Source organism: Sceloporus occidentalis, unplaced genomic scaffold, assembly GCF_023333645.1.
Source record: "Sceloporus occidentalis isolate IW3139 unplaced genomic scaffold, rSceOcc1.0.p SCAF_42, whole genome shotgun sequence".
Taxonomy (NCBI): domain Eukaryota; kingdom Metazoa; phylum Chordata; class Lepidosauria; order Squamata; family Phrynosomatidae; genus Sceloporus; species Sceloporus occidentalis.
In genome coordinates, this window is record NW_028317022.1 from 1,816,460 (window position 1) to 1,841,112 (window position 24,653).

General features: G+C 39.8%; 1 protein-coding gene across 1 annotated transcript in view; it reads right to left on the bottom strand.

Annotated features, from left to right (window-relative positions):
• Positions 1 to 1,330: 1,330 nt before the first annotated feature.
• LOC149289867 (mu-type opioid receptor-like) overlaps positions 1,331 to 24,653 on the bottom strand; it is a 39,557-nt gene continuing 16,234 nt past the window's right edge. Inside the window, exons 2-3 of the mRNA XM_089490116.1 lie at positions 4,057 to 4,409; positions 1,331 to 1,857 (exon numbers count right to left, since the gene is read on the bottom strand). Coding sequence (XP_089346242.1) covers positions 1,331 to 1,857; positions 4,057 to 4,409 — 880 coding nt within the window. The remainder of the gene's footprint in view (positions 1,858 to 4,056; positions 4,410 to 24,653) is intronic.

A 24,653-nucleotide genomic window follows, 5' to 3' on the forward strand; every position in this document is an offset into this window, starting at 1 on the left:
TTGTTTTAAATGAGAATATTCTAAATGTGAAATGTATATCTGATATATCTCACAAAGCCAAATGATGGTACAAAATTGGGATGTGTGATGCTTTATTCTTTACAATTCACCCGTTATAAGTATTCATGGAATACTAGATTTTCTTTAGTACGCCTTAAAGTTACCATAAGTAGTTTTCAGAGAAAAAGAAGTTTGCCAGCCAACAAAAAGTATACAAAAATATGCATGTTATAGAAATATTTTGAGACATTATAATATTGGGCCTCTAGTTTGTGCATGCCCTCTGAGTTGAACCGCTTCAGACTTTCTGGTGTCATCATGTGAAAAATGGAAGAGTAGATGTGGTAAATGATGGAGGAAAGTATTATATAATAGTTACTTGGTTGTCAGATGTCATTAAACAAGAGACCTTAACCACACAGCAACTTCTAGTTGATTACTACTGTCTTCGTTTAGACTAGTTTACACTACAAATCCTTGGAAAAATATCTCTTGAGAATATATAATTATTGTCAGGGATTTACCATTTGCTATAGTTGACAGAAACAATTGACCTATAATAAATCCACATTTTTGTGTTTTCCTGACTCTGGGAAAATTATTAAAATCCTTGAACGTATTGTTTTCTTTGAAAAATATGGCTTTGTTTTTCTAGGTTGTGAACAATCATACATTAACTCGAATTCTAGAGAAAAATTTATTGGATACATAATATCTGTTATTGCCTTCTACTGGCTTTTTATCACTTCTCAATATTTCCTGTAGGTTTATTACGAAAGAGAAATGCAATTACGAACCTATATACCGTTTAGGGCAGAAATAACAGGTTATAGAAATAATTGTAATCTTATTTCCAGTCCACCTCTGGTCTCCAATAGAGAGTACAACTAAGATACCTTGTTCAGTTAATATTATATAACCTTATTTCTCATAATTCCTTCAGAATACTTTTACAGCTTTAACATTTTCACTTCTTTTTCTTAAAACAATGTTGTTTCAGGTTCAACCAGGATAACATTATGTACACATTATGTACACATTGCCATATGGCTCTTCAAATTAGTGATTATTTACAATTGTACAAACTCTTATTATATGAGTAATAGCCAACGCAAATTGCTATCTTTAATAACCTGTCAACCCTGAACACCAATATTTTCCTCTCCAGTTTGTGCTCTAGCATACTATTTTGCTATGCACAAACAGAACCATTTTCCGTGTTCCAAATTCCAACAGAGAATTAAAGCCCTGTGGTTATTTGAGTAACTTCTGATGTCATGTCATCTCTTGCAGGAACGCCTGAATCCAGACATGACATTTCCACTGCTAGTCATACCTGATGGTTAGTCCTATCCACAGTATTGGCAGTGGACACATGGTCACGTGTGTTGTGACGCATACGGGTAGAGTTCTGTTGCTCGATATTTGAAGAAGTAGGGATGCAAAATTCTCTGAAGCATCTCTTGAAGTTTTCATCAAGAAAGGCATAGAGGACTGGATTAAGACAGCTATTGGTATAACCTAAAGCAATACATACATGCCAGGTAACTGTCTGAAAGAGAGAAGGAGGGACATTGATCAAAGCTTTGATGATAACGTAAATGTGAATAGGAGTCCAACAGACAATAAACACTGCAACAACAACAAGAACCATCCGTGTGATTCTTCTTAGGTTTCTGTCCTTTTCCTTGGATCCAGACAGCATACGAACACTTTTGAGTCGTAGAATCATCATCCCGTAGCATACTGTTATGATCAGGACTGGCATTATAAATGCAAATATGAAAACACATATTTTCAGGAGATTGTCCCAGTACCATGAAGGATGTGGAAATAGCAGAGCACAGTCGGTAGATCCTAGAATTAATTTAAAAGACAGTTATACATTTGTTTTGCAACAATGATCCTCCCTTGTACATTATTACCAGATAATACCACCCAGACAATCATTTGTATTTATAAGCTCTATGTTTAAGGCTGAAAATGTTTTTGTCCCATAATGAAATTACTACAAAACTGGTCTGTCTATATTGTAAAATGTAATTTGTGGCTGCCACAATATTATTGAGATATAGAAACAGAAGTTGATGGCAGATAAGAATCATTTGGCCCATCTAGTATGCCTGTTATTCCTGCTGTAAAAACCTCAAACCTTGTAGGCCCATGCTTTTGTCTTTGGGATAGCCAGGATCACACCAAGGCAGGTACACTGGGTACCCAGGCAGCAGGGAGCAGATGAGAGAGGGGTGCCGAGAGGTTGCTCATAAAAAGTTTTTAGCAACCACTCAGCACCACTCTGTCTCCTCCGCTTCCTGCCGCTACCCGCCTTGGCACTGCCCTGGTGGGAGCGTGCGGTGGTGGGAGCGTGAGGGCTTGGTCGCGGTGCTGGCAGTGAAGCTGTGCGCACTGCGGCAGAGCAGCAAGAGTAAGACAGAGTAAGACAGAGGCCTGAGTAAGTCGCAAACATGTAACTTGCGTGCTGGGGCAAGTCCTGTGGATGCAATCTGGGTGCTGCTGCAAGTCCTATGAGTGGAATGCGGGTACTGTGGCAAGTGCTGTGGATGCAACCTGGGTGCTGGGCAAGTCCTGTGAATGCAATCTGGGTGCTGGGGCAAGTCATGTGGATGCAATCTGGGTGCTGGGGCTAGTCGTGTGAGTGCAATCTGGGTGCTGGGGAAAGTCATGTGGATGCAATCTAGGTGCCATGGCTGGCCTTGGGTGTGCAGCCATGAATGCTAAAGTGCATTTTTCACTTGATCGCACTTTGGTAGTGCTCTTTTTCTATGCTAACATAAACATTTAATTTGTTGCTCTGTGATGAATCAACATTCATGAGCTGTACCACAGTCAGTGTCCGGCTCAGTATATAGTGATGGGAGATATGCCGTACCACGGTCTGTGTCAATCCTGCTATAATGATAAGAGATACACTATAGCCCCCCCTCAGTGTCTGGATCAATATATATTGATTTGGTTGTGGTGATGAAAGTTGTGGTATACCACTGTCAGGCTTGGTATATATATACTACTGTCTGGCTCAGTATATATTTATGGGAGTTATGTTGTACCAACCTCAGTGTCAAAATGTGGATTTTTATTTATCTACTTTCCTCAAAATAACCTCTGTATAGATATATTGGGGGCACAAAAAAGGTTTTACCCCTCTCGCTCAGCTGCTTCTGTAAAGTCAGAACTGACACATTTAATGTAATGATGTTTGGGGGGGGCAAAGGTATCTCGGATGACCTGTTTGGGCCTGAAATGGCACTGCCAAGCTATTTGGGGGCAAAGCTGGCACTGTGGGAAGTGAGTGACATGTTACATGGTAAAGTCGGGGGCCAAAAGAGGTGGAGTAGAAAATGGGTGTGATTAGAGGGGTTATTTTTGTTAAGGGGAGGAGTTAGCAATATTGCCACAACCACCTGGGGGGCCAAATTCTTTTTTAGCTAATCTTCCTTACAGTGTATCTAAACCTCCAACCCTCTAGTTTTAGAATATAACTTCTTGTTCTAACATGGATAATCTGTACTTTTTTTTCCATGGGCACCTGAAAACAAGAGTAGCAAATAAAGCAGCAAAATGGCAGCTCTCATTCAGGCACCTCTGGACTCTTTTCAGTAATTTTGTATTTTGTAACTGTCCCGTTCTTTTAGGTTAGGTGGGTGGTACACAATTTTTTATCTGACCAGCCTAAAAGGTTGGGTCTTCGAATTAAGCACTATTTGTTTATTGTTTTTTCATATTTGCACCATTTTTTGCACAGTGCACATGGTTTTTTGTATTATAATTTTAAATCACTATAGCGGGATACTGTTTTTAGAACCACCAAAAATACCATGGTGGGAGTGGATCCCCTAAAAGGTCTGTTTTACTTCTGGTTTTCAGGGGATACTTTTCAGGGGAAGGACCAAGAAGATCCAGCCCTCCTGCAGGCCTTTTTAGCCCGGGGTGGGTAGTATGATATTATTGAACAAGTAATGAAATAAACTTTCATTGTAATTGTTATATAAATAAAAATATTAAATTAGGATTATGTTTATTGGATTCGGCACTCACCTCTTTCAGTTTTCGTAGTTGCCATGAACATCACTGGCAAACCAATAGCAGATGAAAGAATCCAGTTGCAAACATTAACAATCTTGGCATTTCTCGGTGTTCTGAAGTCAAGCGCTTTAACAGGATGGCAAACAGCTATATACCGGTCTACACTCATTGTGGTAAGGGTGAATATGCTTGTAAACATGTTATAATAGTCTATGGATATTACAATTTTACATACAATATTACCAAATGGCCATGTTCCCATAAGATAATTAACACTCTGAAATGGCAGAGTGCTTGTAGCAAGGGCATCTGCCAGGGCAAGATTAAAAATATAGATGTTTGTGGCGGTCTTCATTTTGGTGTACCTGTGAGAGAAAATGAATGGTGGGAGATTAGTATATGTTTACGATTATAAATATTGCTGTTTGTTAACACATGGAAAATAAACATTACTGAAGTGGTCCCTGCGTCTTTGGATATTTTTGATGCTTTTTTGTAATGTCTTCTTTTTAAATTTGAAAATAGATCTCTGAGGTCCTAAAATCTTATGCGACTCTATAACTTACTCTATAACGACTATATACAAAATGGTATCTCAGACTTAACTACTGTATGCATTTACAGACCTACAGATTTTTCTTAAATTTCCAGGAAGCAAAAATCTTTATTAACACAGAACATTGTTTCCAATGTATCTTGACTCTTTTCCCATTTTTACATGGGATTCATTGTTTACACTTGCTTGTTATATATACATAGCTTTAAACACACTGGAGGTTAGCAATACATGTTTGTGGTGTATTTGCCAACCAGGGAATTTGCTGGTTAGCTGACCTTTCATACCCTTCCAATATACTATGAATTATAAAGGGCCAACTCCAGTAAGCTTCTCCTATAATATGGCAGTAAGCGACCTTGTTTAATTCAGAGTAAAATATTAAAGATGACCTTCAAATACCCCCCACAGGACTATCTTTTTATGTATGCCTAGGGGCAGCATAAGCCTACTTGCAGGGGTCGATCCTACATAATGTATACTAAGGTAATCTTAAACTAACATGCAAGCTCCCATGTTAGTGAATATATCACATTATGTATTCTACCCACCAGCAGCTATTTTAATCTTAGATCTCACCTGTGTAGGCTAGTAATGTCTGGGTTGTATGGGTTTCCATATAGATCAGTTGAATTGCTGTATGACAGCAATTTTATGGTGGGAATAGAAGTGAATACAGCAACCAAAAAGTACACCTGTCATTGCTAATATGTGCATGTGAAAATCACATACTCTATAAAATTTGTAGTCATTAACTGCACTTCTGAAGCCATTAGAACTTCTAATACGCGATTTAGCTTGTATAGGAACATTTGAGTCTAAAGTGCTGGATTAATATCAATGACTGCAGTTGACTTGATCAGTCAATTTATGCATAGTTATCGATATTATAATCTAACATAACACTTTTTAGTGCAATAGAACAATGGATATACGTACGATTATGTCTAAGCAGAATGATCTACATGAAAAATAGAAAATGTGTTGACTTTGAAAGGAAGTGTTATGCAATACAATGCAATAAAATGCAAGGATAAAAAAAAACATCCTGAAAAATTTCCTCAAGTGCCTTAAGTTCATTTTAACGGTACTTGTGATATAAAGAGGATCATAGTTCTGTAAGGAACTGCAGCATCAGTATTTACGTGATTCCAATTTCCAAGAGGATACCGGGTTGCAAAAACCAGAGTCTAAAATAGCAGAAACTCGTGGGTAGGTGAGCATTTGTGTGAAACATACATATTTCAACCAAAGATCAATAACAAAAGGATATTTATAGGTATGGTGGTGGTTCCCATTTAAATAATGTGTTCAGAGATAAGCCATCCATCCTAAGTGCTTTATTTGCGGTTAGTTAGAGTGCAGAGCCGTAGCTAGCTCCTTTTTCGCCCGAGGCAAGAATGGGAAATAGGGCCCCGCAGCAATTATTTTTACAGAGGCTATTTTATTTACACTGCCCTTACACACTGCCTTTACACACACCTGCCCATAAACACACATATACACATACACTTCCCTTACACACGACTGCCCATAAACACGCATATATGCATACACTGCCTTTACACATGACTGCCCATACACACTACCTTTACACACACCTGCAGATTAACACACATATACACTGCCCTTACACACACCTGCCCATAAACACGCATATACACATACACAGCCCATACAGACTTCCCTTACACATACCAGCACATAAACACATATATACACATATACTGCCCTTACACACGACTGCCCATAAACATGCATATACACATACACTGCCCTTAAACACGACTGCCCTACACTACCTTTACATATACCTTCCCTTAAACACACATATACACATACACTGCTCTTCCACCCTGCCTTTACACACATCTGCCCATAAACACGCATATACACATACCTGCCCATAGACACACATACACTGCCCTTACACACACCTGCCCATACACACTCTTCCTTTACACAAACCTGCCCATAAATACACATATACACATACACTTCCCTTACACATGACTGTCCACACACACACTGCCTTTACACACACCTGCCCATAAAAACACACAATATTCACATATACTGCCTTTACATACACCTGCCCATAAACACACATACACTGTCTTTAAACTTATTTGATTCAGATGGTGTCAAGCGTGTGGGGTGGCAACCAGGTGAGGAGTACAAAGACAAGTGTGTCTTGCCTACAGTCAAGCATGGTGGTGGGGGTGTCGTTGTCTGGGCCTGCATGAGTGCTACCGGCACTGGGGAGCTACAGTTTATTGAGGGAACCATGAATGCCAACATGTACTGTGACACACGGAAGCAGAGCATGATCCCTCCCTTCGGAGACTGGGCCTCAGGGCAGTATTCCAACATGATAACGACCCCAAACACACCTCCAAGACCTAAATCCTACTGAGCATCTGTGGGGCATACTCAAACGGAAGGTGGGGGAGCGCAAGGTCTCTAACATCCACCAGCTTGTGATGTTGTCATGGAGGAGTGGAAGAGGACACTAGTGGCAACCTGTGAAGCTCTGGTGAACTCCATGCCCAAGAGGGTTAAGGCAGTGCTGGAAAATAATGGTGGGGTGTATTCACTTTTGTGAGATATTGTATGTATGTATGTATGTACCGTATTTGCTTGATTATAAGACGAGGTTTTTTTCAGCGCGAATACTCTGAAAAATACCCCTCGTCTTCTAATCGGGGTCGTCTTCTAATCAGACCTCAAATAGAGGTCTGATTATGAGACTAAGATCCAGATCCCCCGCACCGCTGCAGGGGACCTGGATCCTCCTGTCCCCCCCCCCCCCCAATTTAATACCCCCCCACACACACTTACCGGTGCTTCCTGCTGTATTGCCGGGGCAGCGGGTTGACGTCTAGGCGATCTGCGTAGACAACGTCCGCTGCAGCCGGAAGGAGGTGTGGCTAGCAGCGGGGGTTGTCTGCGTCCGTCGCACATACCTTCCCCGGCTGTCAGAGATCAGAGTCCCCCGCTGCCAACTCCACCTCCTTCCGGCTGCAGCGGAAGGAGACGTCAACCCGTTGCCCCGGCAATACAGCAGGAAATTGGAAGCACCGGTGTGTGTGTGTGTGCGCGTGTGTGTGTTAAATGGGGGCATAGGGCATTTCTGGAATGCCTTATACCCCTATATGCCACTCTGGCACTTAGAGGGTTAAAAGGCATATTATGGGGCAGAGTGGCATATAGGGAGGTATAAGGCATTTCAGGAGGCAGAGTGGCGTTAAGGGGGCATTTAATAGAGCACTCTGCCTCCTGAAATGCCTTATACCTCCCTATATGCCACTCTGCCCCATAATATGCCTTTTAACCCCCTAAATGCCAGAGTGGCATATAGGGGTATAAGGCATTTCTGGAGGCAGAGTGCTCTATACAATGCCTTTTAACTCCCTTAATGCCACTCTGCCTCCTGGAATGCCTTATACCTCCCTATATGCCACTCTGCCCCATAATATGCCTTTTAACCCCCTAAATGCCAGAGTGGCATATAGGGGTATAAGGCATTTCTGGAGGCAGAGTGCTCTATACAATGCCTTTTAACTCCCTTAATGCCACTCTGCCTCCTGGAATGCCTTATACCTCCCTATATGCCACTCTGCCCCATAATATGCATTTTAACCCCCTAAATGCCAGAATGGGATATAGGGGTATAAGGCATTTCTGGAGGCAGAGTGGCACATAGGGGGTCAAAAGGCATACCATGGGGCACAGTGGCATATAGAGGGTTAAAAGGCATATCATGGGCCACAGTGCCATATTGGTGTGGCAAGCCTGGGGACAGATGTGCGTAACTGGGGGATAGGTTGGAAAATACAAGGAAATAAAAACAAAAAAAATATTTTTCTCAATCATAGCTTTTATTAAAAAAAATAGTTTACATGAATTAACATTTACTGGTAAAACTTTTTTCCTTTTAGGGTCGTCTTATATTCAGGCTTTTTCTTTTTTTCCTAAGTTAATATTCAGATTTTGGGGGGTCGTCTTATAATCAGGGTCGTCTTATAATCGAGCAAATACGGCATGTATGTATGTATGTATGTATATATATATATGTATATTAGATATGTGCAAACAGGCCAAACACGATTCAGACACATTTTTAGGTTCACTTTTTGGCCCATTCATTTTTAGGTTGCCCATTAGGTTTGGATGAGAATTGGGGGGGGCGTTTTTAATTCACTCTTACTCTCTCTTACTCTCATGCACTCTCACACCAACTCTGGTTCTCTCCCACCCTCTCTAAATATTTCCCTACTTTCTCTGCCGACCGCTTTCGTGAGAGAGAGAGTGAACGAGAATAAGAGTGTGAGAGAGTGAGTTATATGTATATATATATGTATATGTATATATATATGTATATATATATATATATATATATACATATACAGTCTTGTGAAAAAGAAAGACTTCTCACATGACTCAGTTAGCATAGTAAATGTTTAAGTTCATGACAGTACAAAAAAAGTAGAAAAATACTTTGATTTGTTATGAAGGGTTGTCATGAGGAAGCCTTATCTCTCTAAAAAGAACATGGCAGCATGGCTTAGATTTGCATCTGAGCAAACCACAAGACTTTTGGAGCGGATAAGACCATTTGGCATAAACCAAACACTGCATATCAGCACAAATACACCATACCAACTGTCAAGCACGGTGCTTGAGAGGTGATGATTTGGCTTGTATTGCAGCCACAGGACCTGGGAACCTTGCGGTCATTAAGTCGATCATGAAATCCTCTGTATACCAAAGTATTCTAGTGTCAAATGTAAGACCATCTGTCCGACAGCTAAAGCTTGGCCGAAATTGGGTCATTTAACATGATAATAATCCCAAGCATTCCAGCAAATCTACAATAGAAGAGCTGAAAAAGAAATAAATCAAGTTGTTGCAGTGGTCCAGCCAAAGTCCAAACCTCAATGAACTGAAGCAACGTTGTAAAGAAGAATGGGCCAAAATTACTTCAAAACGATGTGAGAGACTGATAAAGTCACACTGAAAACAATTACTTCAATGTATTGAAATATATTACATCTATTATTCAATAACCAACTAACCACTAATAGGCAATAATTTCATATAACTTTAACAGTCCTAAAAGAATAATCTTCTTGCAGCTGTGTTCTAGGGAATGGATCTGGATGTTTTTTCCTATTGGAGAAAAAAAGCACATGCAGGCTGTTTAGGGGCAGAGGTGGCACGAGCAGGTTGTTTAGGGGGGCTGAGGGGGCACAGGCAGGCTGTTCCAGGAGTAGCGGTGGCACAGGCAGTGTCACGCTCTACCCAGGCTGCGGAGCTGCATGTCTTTTGTTTCCCTGTCTTGCTGTGGTCCATTTCTGGATTTCTGTATGTTCTGTCCTGAACCTCTGATTCCTTTATTCCAGTCTTGCTCTTTGCTTCAGCTCTGTTTCCTTATAAGGTGTGCCCCACCCAGTTTCAGTCAGCAGTCTAAAGGTATATCTCAGTGCTATGTGTTTGGATTTCATGTTTGGTTTGATTAGAATTTAGCGTTAGGACCCACCGTCATTGGAGTACTTTGGCGTAGTGGTGGGCTAAGCATACTATGGCCACAAGATGTGATGGAATCTCCAATAGTTATCAAATAGTTCTAAGCTAGTTTCTGTATTTATGTGTGTCTGTGATGGTGTCCTGTCTTGTATCCTCGGTAGAAGGGTGTCCTGTCTTGTAACGCCGGTAGAGGGGTGTCCTGTCTTGTATCCCAGGCAGCGGGGTCTCCGGTCTTGTATCCCCAGCAGCGGGGTCTCCTGTCTTGTATCCCCGGCAGAGGGGTGTCCTGTCTTGTATCCCCGGCAGAGGGGTGTCCTGTCTTGTTCCCTGTTGTGCCCTGTATTATGTATGTCTTGTCTGGTTATGTTTCTTGCTTGGTCTCTCTGTTCCTTGCTATGTCCCCCTTGCTCTCCCTGTCCTTTCCTCGCTCTGTCCCCCTTGCTTGTTATGTTTCTGCTATATCCTTTGCTTAGCTTCCGTACTCCGAGCCTGCAGCGTCCTGCACGTGATTCTAGTGATATGTTTCATGCCTGCTCCAGGGTGCCTGCAGGATATCACTTTTTTCATTTTGGGCTGCATTTGCTGCTATGTCAGGGCGCAGGTATGTGGCTGCACAACCTAGGTGCTCAACACCCGGGTGAGTGCAGTCGCCCTGTACCAGGCCCCGTCCAACTCCACTACTGCACTGTGACTCCTGCACACAATCTTTGGGCGCGCTGGGTCAATGCAGTCATCTGTATGGACCCGGTTCCGTGACAGGCAGGTTGTTTTAGGGGCAGAGACCTACCATGTCAATGTCTGGCTCAGTCTATAGTGATGGAAGATATGCTGTACCACCATCAATTTCTGGCTCAGTATATAGTGATATAGTTTTGAACTGACATACAGTTTACAAATTGGTGAAATAAGTATCCTTGCCAACATTTTTTTGCATTTTAAAGTGTGTGGGGGGGTGCCACATACAAGATTCCCCCGGGTGCCAAATACTCTAGGTATACCCCTGATACTTGGTACATGAGAACAAGGGTAACAAAGCTCTAATGTTTTCTCTAGTCATATACCGTATTTGCTCGATTATAAGACGACCCTGATTATAAGACGACCCCCCAAAATCTGAATATTAACTTAGGAAAAAAGAAAAAGCCTGAATATAAGACGACCCTAAAGGAAAAAAGTTTTACCAGTAAATGTTAATTCATGTAAACTATTTTTTTTAATAAAAGCTATGATTGAGAAAAATATTTTTTGTTTTTATTTCCTTGTATTTTCCAACCTGTCCCCCAGTTACGCACATCTGCCCCCAGGCTTGCCACACCAATATGGCACTGTGGCCCATGATATGCCTTTTAACCCTCTATATGCCACTGTGCCCCATGGTATGCCTTTTGACCCCCTATATGCCACTCTGCCTCCAGAAATGCCTTATACCCCTATATCCCATTCTGGCATTTAGGGGGTTAAAATGCATATTATGGGGCAGAGTGGCATATAGGGAGGTATAAGGCATTTCAGGAGGCAGAGTGGCATTAAGGGAGTTAAAAGGCATTGTATAGAGCACTCTGCCTCCAGAAATGCCTTATACCCCTATATGCCACTCTGCCATTTAGGGGGTTAAAAGGCATATTATGGGGCAGAGTGGCATATAGGGAGGTATAAGGCATTTCAGGAGGCAGAGTGCTCTATTAAATGCCCCCTTAACGCCACTCCAGAAATGCCCTATGCCCCCATTTAACTAACACACACACTCTCTCCCCCCCCTCCCCTCTCCTCTCTCCCCTCTCTCCCCTCTCAGCCCTCTCTTACCGGTGCTTCCAGCCGGGGCAGCGGGTTGACGTCGCCTTCTGCTGCAGCCGGAAGGAGGTGGAGTTGGCAGCGGGGGTTTGTATGCGTCCGTCGCGTATACTTTCCCCGGCTATCAGAGATCTCTGACAGTCGGGGAAGGTCTACGCGACGGACGCAGACAACCCCCGCTGCTAGCCACACCTCCTTCCGGCTGCAGCGGACGTTGTCTACGCGGATCGCGTAGACGTCAACCCGCTGCCCCGGCAATACAGCAGGAAGCACCGGTAAGTGTGTATGATGGGGGGGGGGGGTGAGACAGGAGGATCCAGGTCCCCTGCAGCGGTGCGGGGGATCTGGATCTTAGTCTCCTAATCAGACTCTATTTGAGGTCTGATTAGAAGACGACCCCGATTAGAAGACGAGGGGTATTTTTCAGAGCATTTGCTCTGAAAAAAACCTCGTCTTATAATCGAGCAAATACGGTATTTCCTGCAAATATTATTGGAAAATTAATTACAAAATAAAATTAGACTATACTATTTTGGTACCAAAATCCACAAACATTTATATTGTATCATGATTTGTTGAATGTGGTTTATTTTAATATTTGTAATGAAATACTATTTCAGAAGTCATTAAATCATTCTCCTTGATTTTTCCCTTAGGAAAAAAAATCAACTCATGATTTAGGATCATTTACATTTTTTCTCTAAGCATAGATATGTTCTTATGGATGGTTTTAATTTCTTTATATTAACATTTTCCTTAAACATTAAAATACATTATAATATTTTTTTAAGACGTTAAATCTTGGATTTGAAAACGCAATGTGTAATATATAACATGTATCAATGTTTGATGAGTACCTGCCATAGGCTCCTTTAAAATAAGTCAAATTGAGTTAAAAAAATCCTTTGTAGACAACATTTGGGACAGAAGTGTTGAATAAGCACATAAAAGCAAATCTGTATGTGAATTTTTTTCCCAGCTCATGAATAGTAAAGCAATAGATTTTAATGGAGGCTTTCACATTTCAAATTCTATTGCCTCCTCTAAAATATTGTATAATTTAGATCTGTGATCAATATTAAAACCAAATGCAAATCAATTGTTTCAAACCACCCTTATTGAACATATTTTTCATAAGCACATTTATTTTCATTTATATTTGAGATGATGAGTTGCAAATGCAAGTGAGCAAAAATACATGTCGGCTTACTATAAAGCAATCTGTTACATTTCATAATTTAGATATTTATATGTATATTTGTGTTTATTCTAAATCTAACATCTTGTTAACATAAATATGTACAAGAAGTAAAAATATAAACAAAATGTAATAAGCATCTAGAATAAAATATATGTGTTTCTTTGGAATAGTAGCTAGAGGGTATTCATTTAGTATCTATATTTTATTTAAACAAGTGGTTATTTTTTAAAACATTTTTTATTGTAAGAATAAAAGAGAAATCACAACAATCTGTACAACATATTTAATCAATACATCAATACAAGATGATATTAATTGGGACTTTGTATTTATTTGTGTTATGTCTTTTAGCATCTGATAGTTATCCCCACTTACTTCTTTTGAAAAACCAACTAATATAAGAAAACCAAACATAAAACTAATGAGCTCCAGGGTGATTCAGGTTTCCCCTAACCACTTGTTGGCCAAATACATAAGGAAGAAAAAAAAGCATACCTGTTTGAATGTGTTTGTGATACAGATGATGCTTATAATCAACATATCTTCCAATGCAAGCCCTACAGTTTGCACTCTGTAGTCTTATCTAAGTATCAAAATGCTATTAGCATGCTGGGGATATGCCTGCTATCGCTGGCATCTCATTTATGTACTTAATAAATCTAGTGCAACCTACCAATAATAAAAAATCTGAACAATTAAAGTTTCATAATAGTAAGCTCATTTAGGTCTATTTTAAAGTGCATTGAATATCCAATATTAATATTGTATTCATAGAGTTGTAAGGCACAACTCTATGAATACAATATTAATATTGGATATTATACAGACACAAAAAGGTAAAATGCAAATGAATCGTGAACCAAAAGTGAAGTCCAAATAACAAGCCGGAGTCAATAACCAGAGAGGATAATCTCACGGGTGGGATCAGGAATACGGAGGTCAGCAAAATCAGGGTGACAGAAAAGTAGTCATAAGAACCAGGTAATACACGGGAACACAGGAACACGTTAAAACTGGAAGAGTGCACTTGGAAACCGGAAACAAACACAAGGACCTAGCTGCTAAAATAGTCTGAAAGGAGTTGGCTGATAACAACCATGGTAACTGAGAAGTAAGGCAACAGCTAAAACAGCCTGACACAAGCAGGGCCGGCCTGACAATGGAGCCGAGCGGGGAAACTGCTCCAGGTGGCACTTTTGAAGGGGCGGCACTTTGCTGCCCCAAGCCTTTTTTTTTTTTTTAAAGCGGAAGAGAGAGAGAGGGGCGCCGAGTGGTTTTCGCTTACCAAGTTGTCAGTACCTGCTCGGCGCCCCTCTCTCTCCTCTGCGGCGAGTCTCCCTGTTCGGTCTCGGTGCCGGCTTGTAATGCTGAGCGCCGGAAGATGACGTCATTTCCGGCACTCAGCATTACAAGCCAGCACCGAGACCGAACAGGGAGACTCACCGCAGGACTGCTGAAAGGTAAGTACAAGGGGGGGGTAGGGTAGATAATAGGGAGGGAAAGTAAGGGTAGATAATAGGGAGGGAGGGAGAGGAAGGGTAGAAAATGGGGGGCAGCAGGGACGGAGGGAGAGGAAGGGTAGATACATGTACACAGTGCTTTAAATACAAAATAATTCAAGGTGCAAGCAAAAAAAAATGCACTAAACATTATGAAAACAAAGGATCTATAGAATGAGATGACCTGTCATAGCAAAAGACCAGTCAGTGTATGAGTGAGATCAACCTACCCAACTTTTCATCAAAGAGTTATAGAATAGGATGATCAGGGACAATGGATATTTTAGCTAATGCATAAAAGCAGATAGGGGTGAGCACTGTTGAGTATTTCTCCAAAAAGGACTGGCCGCCAAAACATTGCCTGAGCCCAACAGTGTCCCCCAACTACCTTTTGTTGTGCAGCCTCATACTATAAAATTGTGTGGCTACGTGATTATGATTTATTGTCCATCAGAGCAGATTTTACCAATGTTTTACCATGTTCTAAAAATATTTAGAACATGGGGCCAGGACTGCTCATTATGCTATTAATAGCATAATATTTTTTAAAACAATTACTACATAGCTGAAGTCGGTGATTATCTTCTGGTATGAGAAGATCTAATTACTTTACACTACTTTGCTGTAATTTGTATTCTTCCTCTCTGGTGTTACCGAAGGTCAAATTTATTTTAGCTGTTATGTTGAAGAGTGCTTATCTATAGTTGTTCATCTTACATTTGCATCAATCAGACCAGCTTGGTGCTTTAATAATGCAGTGTAGCTTTACACATTTTCTGAGATAACGACATTTTTGTATAGTTTCTTTTTAGATTAAGTAGCTTTAAGGCATATTTTACAACTTGGTGGTATATGAAGTAAGGATACGAAATAGTAAATTTAAAAAAACATGTCATAAGATACATTCTGATCAGTGCCTAGTCGAAAGATAGGGACATCTGACATAGGGCAAGTCCTATGGAAAAAAATTTTTCTTTGAGTACCATTCTTTGTCCCTATCTTTCAACTGTATGCAATAATGAATGAATAAGAATTTTATATTTTCACTCCCATTAACTTTATTTGCTCGTCTGGCAGTGATCATTCTAATCATTGAGTTATATTTTAGTTATATTCTTTATGCCACAGTGAGGTGACATAGAAACACAAAATTTGATGGCATATAAATAGCATTCGGGGAGTCTAGTCTGCTTGTTTTTTTACCTGCTTTACAGACCAAAATCTTGATCTCGGTTTCGATTCGGCATAGTCGAACTGTGTTCAAGTACCTGTTGATGGCAGAACTAATAAAGACCTTTATATGCAAACAAAGTACCTTTTCCTATAGACCTTTATTGGTCAGGCTCATTTCTATGATTAAAATAGTAAGCTTTATTCACTAAACTTGGTGACTATTGGCAGCTAGCACTTAAGTGGACACTACAGCCATCATATGCACTTTAATACATATGATACATGAGTCGTCCCAAATGCATTTTCCCCTTTCCCCACCCCCAGCTAAATGCCCTATCGTGCTAAATACCCTATTGATTTTGATGAGAGCACTTTCCTGCCATTTATTAACAGCTTTAAGCAGCCAAACTGTGGCAAGAAATGTCGGATCCTGGAGGAAGGGGGCAGTTTTTGCAACTTAGTTGCAACTTCTGTGTCTTGTAAGGGTTTTTTTTGTTTTGGAAAAAATATATTAATTTATTTACAGAGTGTTTTAATATCTATAGTAGGGTGTCAGGGGCATTAGACTGTCCCCTTATGCTGACAAGAAAACTAGTGATCCGCTATCTCACTTCCAAAAACTGTGCATTCCAGTACACAATTAACCTATATATTGCTGTTACAATTAAAATGGTGGTGGAGTTAGATAGAGCTAAGTATGTTGCACTTGTGCATTAATGAAAATGAGATCCATCCAGCCAAAAGCATCTCCTGCTAGAGAAAGACATTTGGGAAAATACCAAATGTATCATAAGGATTCTGATGAAGCCCTCTCTGCAAAAGGATGCAAAGAAGGTAAAAATAACAAAGTACTCAGCTATAATTTGTATTAAAATGCATGTGATGACTGGAGTGTACCTTTAAGTAAGCAACACACTTATGAGGAACCTTATATAATGTGTATGCCATGGATGCAGCTATATTTACTTATGGTTTATAGAATTGGAATGATTAACCTGTATTATCATATCTTTGCTGTTCAGTTATTCCATTTAGGGAAATTTGGTTGGTTCTGGTAGTCAAATGGAACAGAAAATAATTGATTCTGGACTTTGCAATCAACCTCAGATTCCAATGGTTACAGGGGAACTCCAGTCATCATACGTACTTTTTTTTTAAACTTCTTTTATTCAAAGAGGATATATAACAAACGTGCAAAGTGGACGGGCCAAAACAAAGTACGTAAATACAAAAGTCACATAGTGGTAACAATCACAGTACAGCAATCCAAATTATAGGGACATAATGTAGCAGACCCCGCCTGAATGATGGCCAAAACTAAGCTTCTTAAACTGATTTTTAAGAAGCTTTATTGTACACTTTCCTTTAACTCCAAAGATTCACCGTAAGAGCTGAACAAAATACAAATATGCATTAATGACTTATCCATAAACTATCTATCTTTTGCTTTATTATTAATACATAGTGAAACATATACAGACCTGAGGGTTTGCTAAACAACCTTGTATATGAGGATGGACTCTGATAACTCTTGTTAATATGCTGGCTCTCTTGTATTACTGTTATGACCAGTATTACTGTTGTGACCAGTATGACTCAGCATATCCCAAGTAGTGATGTCCGGATCATGAACGAATCGTTCATTTGATCCGATTCTTTTTAGTGATCCGGATGAATCGGTTCAGTAGGCTGAACGATTCATTTGTAGCGGTTCAGTGTGTGAATCATGCAGCTGTAACCTGATCCTAGAGCTGTGAGTCATCTGCAGAGCAATCAGACACAGACTCTGGGGTTAGGTTACAGCTCATTAATTCACAGAGGAACGATGACTCATAGAGTCAGAGAGTCGTTCAAAGATTCGAATGATCCGAAGATTCGAATGATTCAAATGATTTGAATCTTACAGGGATCCGGATCTTACAAGGATCCGAATCTTACAGAGATTTGAATCATTCAGAGAATATTACTGATACCATACTTTTATAAATAAATACATTAATAATGTTCACACTGCCCCCAGGATTTAGATTCCCCTGAGTTTTCCCCCCTTTACCTATAACTGCACCTACAGTTAACTTTATTAAATTAATTAAATTAACCCTCTAACTGCCCCTGAAATTAACCGTAAAGATCCCATTAACCATAACGGCCCCTGAAATTAACCCTAAAGACCCCATTAACCATAACGGCCCCTGAAATTAACCCTAAATACTCCATTAACCATAACTGCCCCTAATTTAATTGCATGTACTCCAGATAAATTACCTAATAAATTGGTATGGTTGATGGGGTCTTTAGTGTTAATTTAGGGGCAGTTATGGTTAATGGGGTGTTTAGGGTTAATTTGGGGGCAGTTATGCTTAACGGGGTGTTTAGTGTTAATTTAGGGGCAGTTATGCTTAATGAGGTGTTTAGGGTTAATTTGGGGGCAGTTATGCTTAATGGGGTGTTTAAGGTTAATTTGGGGGCAGTTATGCTTAATGGGGTGTTTAGGGTTAATTTGGGGGCAGTTATGCTTAATGGGGTGTTTAGGGTTAATTTGGGGGCAGTTATGCTTAATGGGGTGTTAAGGGTTTATTTTAGGGGCAGTCATGGTTGATGGGGTGTTTAGGGTTAATTTAATGGTGAGGGTTAATTTAATTAATTTAATAAAGTTAGCTTAAGGTGCAGTTGCAGGTAAAGGGGCATGTAAATCCTGGGGGCAGTGATTATTAATGTATTTATTTATAACAGTATGGTGATATTATCTGACTGATTCGAATCCCAATGAAGGCAGAGAGTCGTTCAAAGATCCGGATCTTACAATGATCCGGATCTTACAATGATCCGGATCTTACAGTGATCCGGATCACTGTAAGATTCGGATCCCTGTAAGATCCGAATCTTTGAACGACTCTCTGCCTTCATTGACATCACTGGAGTAGGCAGGGGGAGGATTCATTGAGTAATGAAAGGGGCGGGGCCAATCGTTAGTGTGCCTGCACGGAGTTACTGGAAAACAGTAACTCCTGTGAGTCACACTGAGTGATACGAAGATTCGGATCATGAATCGGATCATTTCAGTGAACGAGTCGAAATGATCCGATTCACTTTAATGATCCGAACTTCCCATCACTAATCCCAAGACCATTTCCTTCTGAGTAACAGTCCTACCCCAAACACCTTCCCCCTGCAACATGGACAGTGTAAACCCTATCCACATTTAAACTTACAAAAACATGCATACAACAAATTATAACATAAATGACAGTTAAGTCTGTTACACATAAGACAGAATACAAGTCAGTCAAAATCTTGCATAAAAGAACAACAGAAATAATGACCCACAGTATCCCAAATACAGATCAAAAGGGCAGAAACGGTTGAATTGGTGAGGCTTTGTGCAATGTCTAGAGGCAATAGCATTGGGTAAACGTATTGTAAAGGGAACTTTTTAATAGAGGCATCCTTAATAGCAATAAACACGGACCATTTTTGGAAAAAAATATCTACCTATCATCTACCTATGCACGGTCGCCTCTAGCCAATCCATGCGAAAAAGAAAATCTAACCGACTCAGAGCCATATCTAAACTGGATTGAATCCATTGGGCTAAAATGGCCTTCTTACTAACTGCCGATATAGAAAAAAGGGAAAAGTAAAGAGAACCAATATACCCACAGAAATATATGTGAAAAATGTTATTGCAAAGTATGAATTCAAATCCACTAGGGGGCGCTCATGTAAGACAAGAGGGGGAAAAAAACAACAATAGTGTAGAGTGTCAAAATAACTGTAAAAAATTAAGTATTTGTTGCACTCACAAAGGTCTCAAATTATGTGTGCGTATTGCAGTTCCTTGTCATGCTGTGTCAAGAAAATGTGCCAAGAGAAAATACAAATGATGTAGTACTTCTTAACATGTGTATTATGTACACATGTTATATAGAAAACTAACAATTAGCTATCCATGGAGCCTTAAGTACATTAGTGGCACGGTCACACCAATGTGTCTCTTGTAAATAGATAATATCAGGGCGGGATTTACAAAGGTGAGTCACGACCTTTTTATGCTTTACAGGAGAATTAAGTCCCTCAACATTCCAGGAAATAAAAGGGATTGAGCGGATAGTATGTATCTTATCCACCGGGGTCGGTAAAGGAGTAGAAGCAGAAGCCGTTAACCCACACCCCTCCGGGGAAAAGGAACCACATAACAGGTGGAAGAAATCCCATGTCCCAGGGGGTCCCAGCGAGCCCCCAACCAGACAAACATAGCATCACAGAAAGAAGGTAAACATACACTTTGCCCATTCGCAAAACACATCCTCTTACGCTTTCCCCACATTTTAACCCAAGCAGAGGTGCATAAACACACGCACATTACGGAGAAAAGACAGAAGGAGAAGAGCGAAGGGGAGTAGAGGAGGAGACCCAGCACCTGCCGGTGAAGCCTGTGACTCCACCAACGAGGCCGAACAAGAAGCAAGGAAACGTCTGGCTTTATCCGAGGATTCAAAAAAGAAGGTCTTCCCGTCATAGTGCACCCTCAGCATCGCTGGGTATAACAGAGTGAACCTTATCTTCTTATTATGAAGTTCAGTGCAAACCTGAGAGAATTGCCGGCGTTTCGCCGCCACAGCAGCCGTGAAATCCTGAAACAGGAGCAGCTGATGACCCTCATAGCGAAGGTCTTGAGGTTACGAAATGCCTCGAACAGCCTTGTTTTGTCCTGGCAGTTCAGCACCCAAAAGATGACCACTCAAGGCCTCAGGACCAATCCGATGAACTCTCTCCACCAGGACCCTATCGAAGGGAGATTTGGCAGCCAGTCACTGACAATGCCCATCAAAGAGGAAGCCTTTTCGGTCTCAGGAAGCCCAAACAGTCGAAGATTGTTGTGTCGACAGTACAAGAGAAGAGAATTTAAAGAAAAAAGACAAAAACAAAACAAACAAGAAAAAAGGAGGGAGGCCTCCAAGTAGGGCCGACAAAGGCAAGTAAGCCAGTAGAAACTAACGAAAAAATCAGGAAGGCACGATCACAGACTCAATAAGAAGAAATGTAAAACAGCCACAACCCCCACGACAAGTTGACAAGGTGAAATCCCAAAAGCCAGATACACACATACCATCATATAAAAATACAAATTAGCAGATAGAGAATGCCAAGCCCACAGCGAGTTTCCAGCAGAAGTAGGGGAAATGCAAGCCAGCAGACTAAGAAGTCCGGAAGACATTAACAGTGAAGTAAATGGGAGCTTCAAACAAAAAGTTCAAACCAATGGGCCCAGCAAAGTACAGGTGCAATGAAAAGGAGGACGAGCTTCAAACTGTCAGAGAAGTTCAAGCCAACAAATTAGCTCCAGGAACCCACCCCCCCACACAAAAAAAAAATATGTAAGGGACCCAGGCAGCAAGAGATAAACAATCCCCAAAACTCAACCCCCCAAAAAATATAACAATAAATAAATAAAACAACACAGAGGGCAGAGATGACTCCTGCACCAATTTACCCCTAAAAGCAGATAGTCCCAACAGGAGCTGCCAGCATCCAAGTCCCGTCCCCCACCCAAACAGAAAACACTGGAAGATTTAATAAGCCCCTCTACACACAGAAAACTCTCCCACTGATTTCAATCGGACAGCTTCCCTGCCACTTATTGGCTTCTTTATATAACTGATCAAAGGCGCAAAACATTAGACTACAAAAGAGGCAATGGGCTGAACCTTCCCCTAAAAGTCTTTCATTAGTTCATATTATGCAGGTCCAATGAATGCAAATTGAAGTACTTATAAACTAAAGTACTTTAATATGCATTCTTTGTTCAGGAACACTAAAGTGTCTCTTTAAATAACTCCTTACTTTACCGATAACACTGAAAAACTCAAATGTACAAGCATATCTAGTTTTAATAAACCATGGCTCATGGCAATGTTATTGTAGAAATGTATCTGTGTGGATATGGAAATAATAGCATATTAAATTATTCCATGCAATGCAATCACAGCTTATTTGTTAGAGATGAAAGTTTAAGATATGCATTTTTATAGAATATGTAAAAATGTTTTCTATAAAGCATTCCAATTATCCTACACTAAACAAACACAAAAAATGATAAAACAATATGAGCTACATTATGCAGTAGCAAGAATTGAATTAATACTGTTTACGAGTCTGTCTAATTCAAGTTAAAGCACATTAGATTGACATCTCTAAGGAAGGAAAAGTCCTGATGGAATCACAAAGAGATTATACTTTCGGGTCCTTTGGGGTTGCGTTCTTGTTTACAGTATAGAGTTATTTAAATAATACAAGAAGATGGAATATTAAATGATCCCTAGACAGCAATTAAACCACTACATTAGTGATGGAACATTTCAGATAATGCTTACTTGGAAATTAGAGTCATTGTTGAAACAATAATAGATATTACAGTAAATTGTAAGAAATAGCAGAATGCTTAATGGTTTCAACAAATATAATTACTGTGTTGTTACAAAATAAAATATTCATTATTAAATTCAAAATCTTTATTTTGCAACAGATGCGTGGTCTGTTTTAATTTCCATGGGGATGTAACTAAAAGCAAATTTATTATTTTTAAAATATTTTATTAATATTGTGCAGGCACATTCTGAGGGTCTGTGCAACAAGACAGAAAGTGTGGCAGGGGAGCTCATGTTTGTGAAGGTCTGTAAGGGGCCAAATGATAACTGCAACAATGCTACAGTCATCCAAAATAATTTTATGCATATTATAGTTGAGTATCCCCTTGCAACATGTGCTTGGTGGGCTTTATTAGAACCCAGCCTATGCATTTGTCCTCTTTCCTGCCCCAACACAAGGGTTTGCAGGAAATGCATTTCCTGCTTACCAGTGAGCATGTGCACTATATTAACAGCCAGCAACAATTGGACAGAATTGGAGAGAAGGGATGGTGCACTGCAGTTCTGGAGCTGCAACTTCCTCAAAGGTAAACAACTCCTTATTGGTGTGGGGGAGGGGGCATTAGAAAGTCCCTTTAATTCAAAGATTAAGGAACCCCATATAAGAACCCGGTAGAAAAAAAAGAACTGTGCTTAAATGGAGTTTATGCATGTCATGGTCTGGTGTATTGGAGAAGCAGCACAGTGAAACCCAGGGAGTTCTTAACTATGAGAAATATGTGAAGAGTTTGCGCCAGTCGAAAAGCTGGAAAAACAGAAGCTGGAAGAAAAAGACGGGAAGAGCAGTTACTAACACCAATGAGCGGTACACCAGTGCTCTAGAGAAAGAACAATATCAGTGTGATTGATTGTTTTTTTATTAACTATATTAAAAGTCAACAATATAAAGTCAATCTGTTACTCTAAAATATATAGTTTTAAAATATTTAAATGTTCTAAGATTCCAAACAAAACCTGACACTCTTGACCATTTACGCTTCCTCAGAGGCAAAAAGAAAAACTGACCATTTAGTACGCTTTCAGTTAGAAGGCTATATGCCACACAGTAGACAATAACAGCTGTCCAGAGTAGCTGTAGTGGGCCCTTGGGAAATATGATGAACTGATAGACTCCTGGTATGGTAGGGTAAAGCACCTGTGAAGGTAATGTACCATAAACTGAAATTTGTAAAGTGGAGAAAAGGTGATATATTGTATATTTCTTAAAGACTTCTTGGGGATGAGAGAAGTAGGGGCCAGTATATGTCACTCCAAAAGCGTACAAACAAGGTTTGTTGCTTCCAGCACAAGCTCAGCCATGATTTTTCCCTTCCATGGGTTGTGCGCTATATGCTGGTTGTGTAGGCCTTGGGATAGTCTGACGAAAACCGAAGTGTGTTAAAACATGTACAGTTTAGGTATTTTTTTAAGAAAAAAAGCAGCTGACATCACATCATATCAGCAAAGTCAACAATTCCACAACACAGCATTTTTAAAACTTTGAGTTGTTTATGTATTCTGTGGATCTGTTACAACTTATAATAGGTCTGGGTTGTATTTTTTTAATACAAATGATCTAGTAAATAGTACTAATGGATAACAAACACTGTACAAAGGGACAACTTTAAATATTGCCGTGGTCCCAGTTTAATCCTAAAAGGATTATTGACTTTGAGTATCCAAAAAAGATAAATAAAGAGTTATTTTTTGGATACAGCTGAACAAGTCTCTCATATGGCTTTCAAGATTTAAAAGAAAGATGTGTCCTCTCTATGCAACTAATACTTTTTCACTTCATATAAACGCATGGACATTTCTATTTGATTTGCTTAGTACAACCAACTGTTCAATGGTGCTGGTGATATGTCAGAAAGCCAAATCCCACTTGACTGGCTAATGTCATTCCATTTAATTAGAATGCAAAAAAGGCGCTCAGTTTCACGCAGATCCAATTTTGTTTGAGCTACAACGTTGGTAAAATGTATCCAATCTGTGCAGCTTAAGCTTTGCAAACATTATATCAAGTTTGATTTTAGTGTTGACATATGACAAAATGAATGTGAACATTATAAATGATGATTCTTTATTTTTTTGCAGTGATTTAGATTTTTGTCAGAAAATAAAATGGCTGAAATAAGCAAGAGTTGTACCATGTTAGCTATAAAAAGAAAAAAAGGGCATATTTGGTAAATGTTATACCTATTGGCTAAAGTACTATATCAGTATAATTGACTATTTGTGACTCTTCAACCATTTTATATAATTATATAAATATTAATAAATGTTTTAATATGCCTGAAGAAGAGATCTAGGTAGTTTTGAAAGCTTGCAACCAATAAAGAAATTTTTTACATTTGCATTTATCATTGAATGGCAAGGGATCAGCAACTGTGGGGAGAAACATGCTTAGCATGTTTGAGTTGCTGCTTTTCATGTAAAAAAGGTGCCTGCCT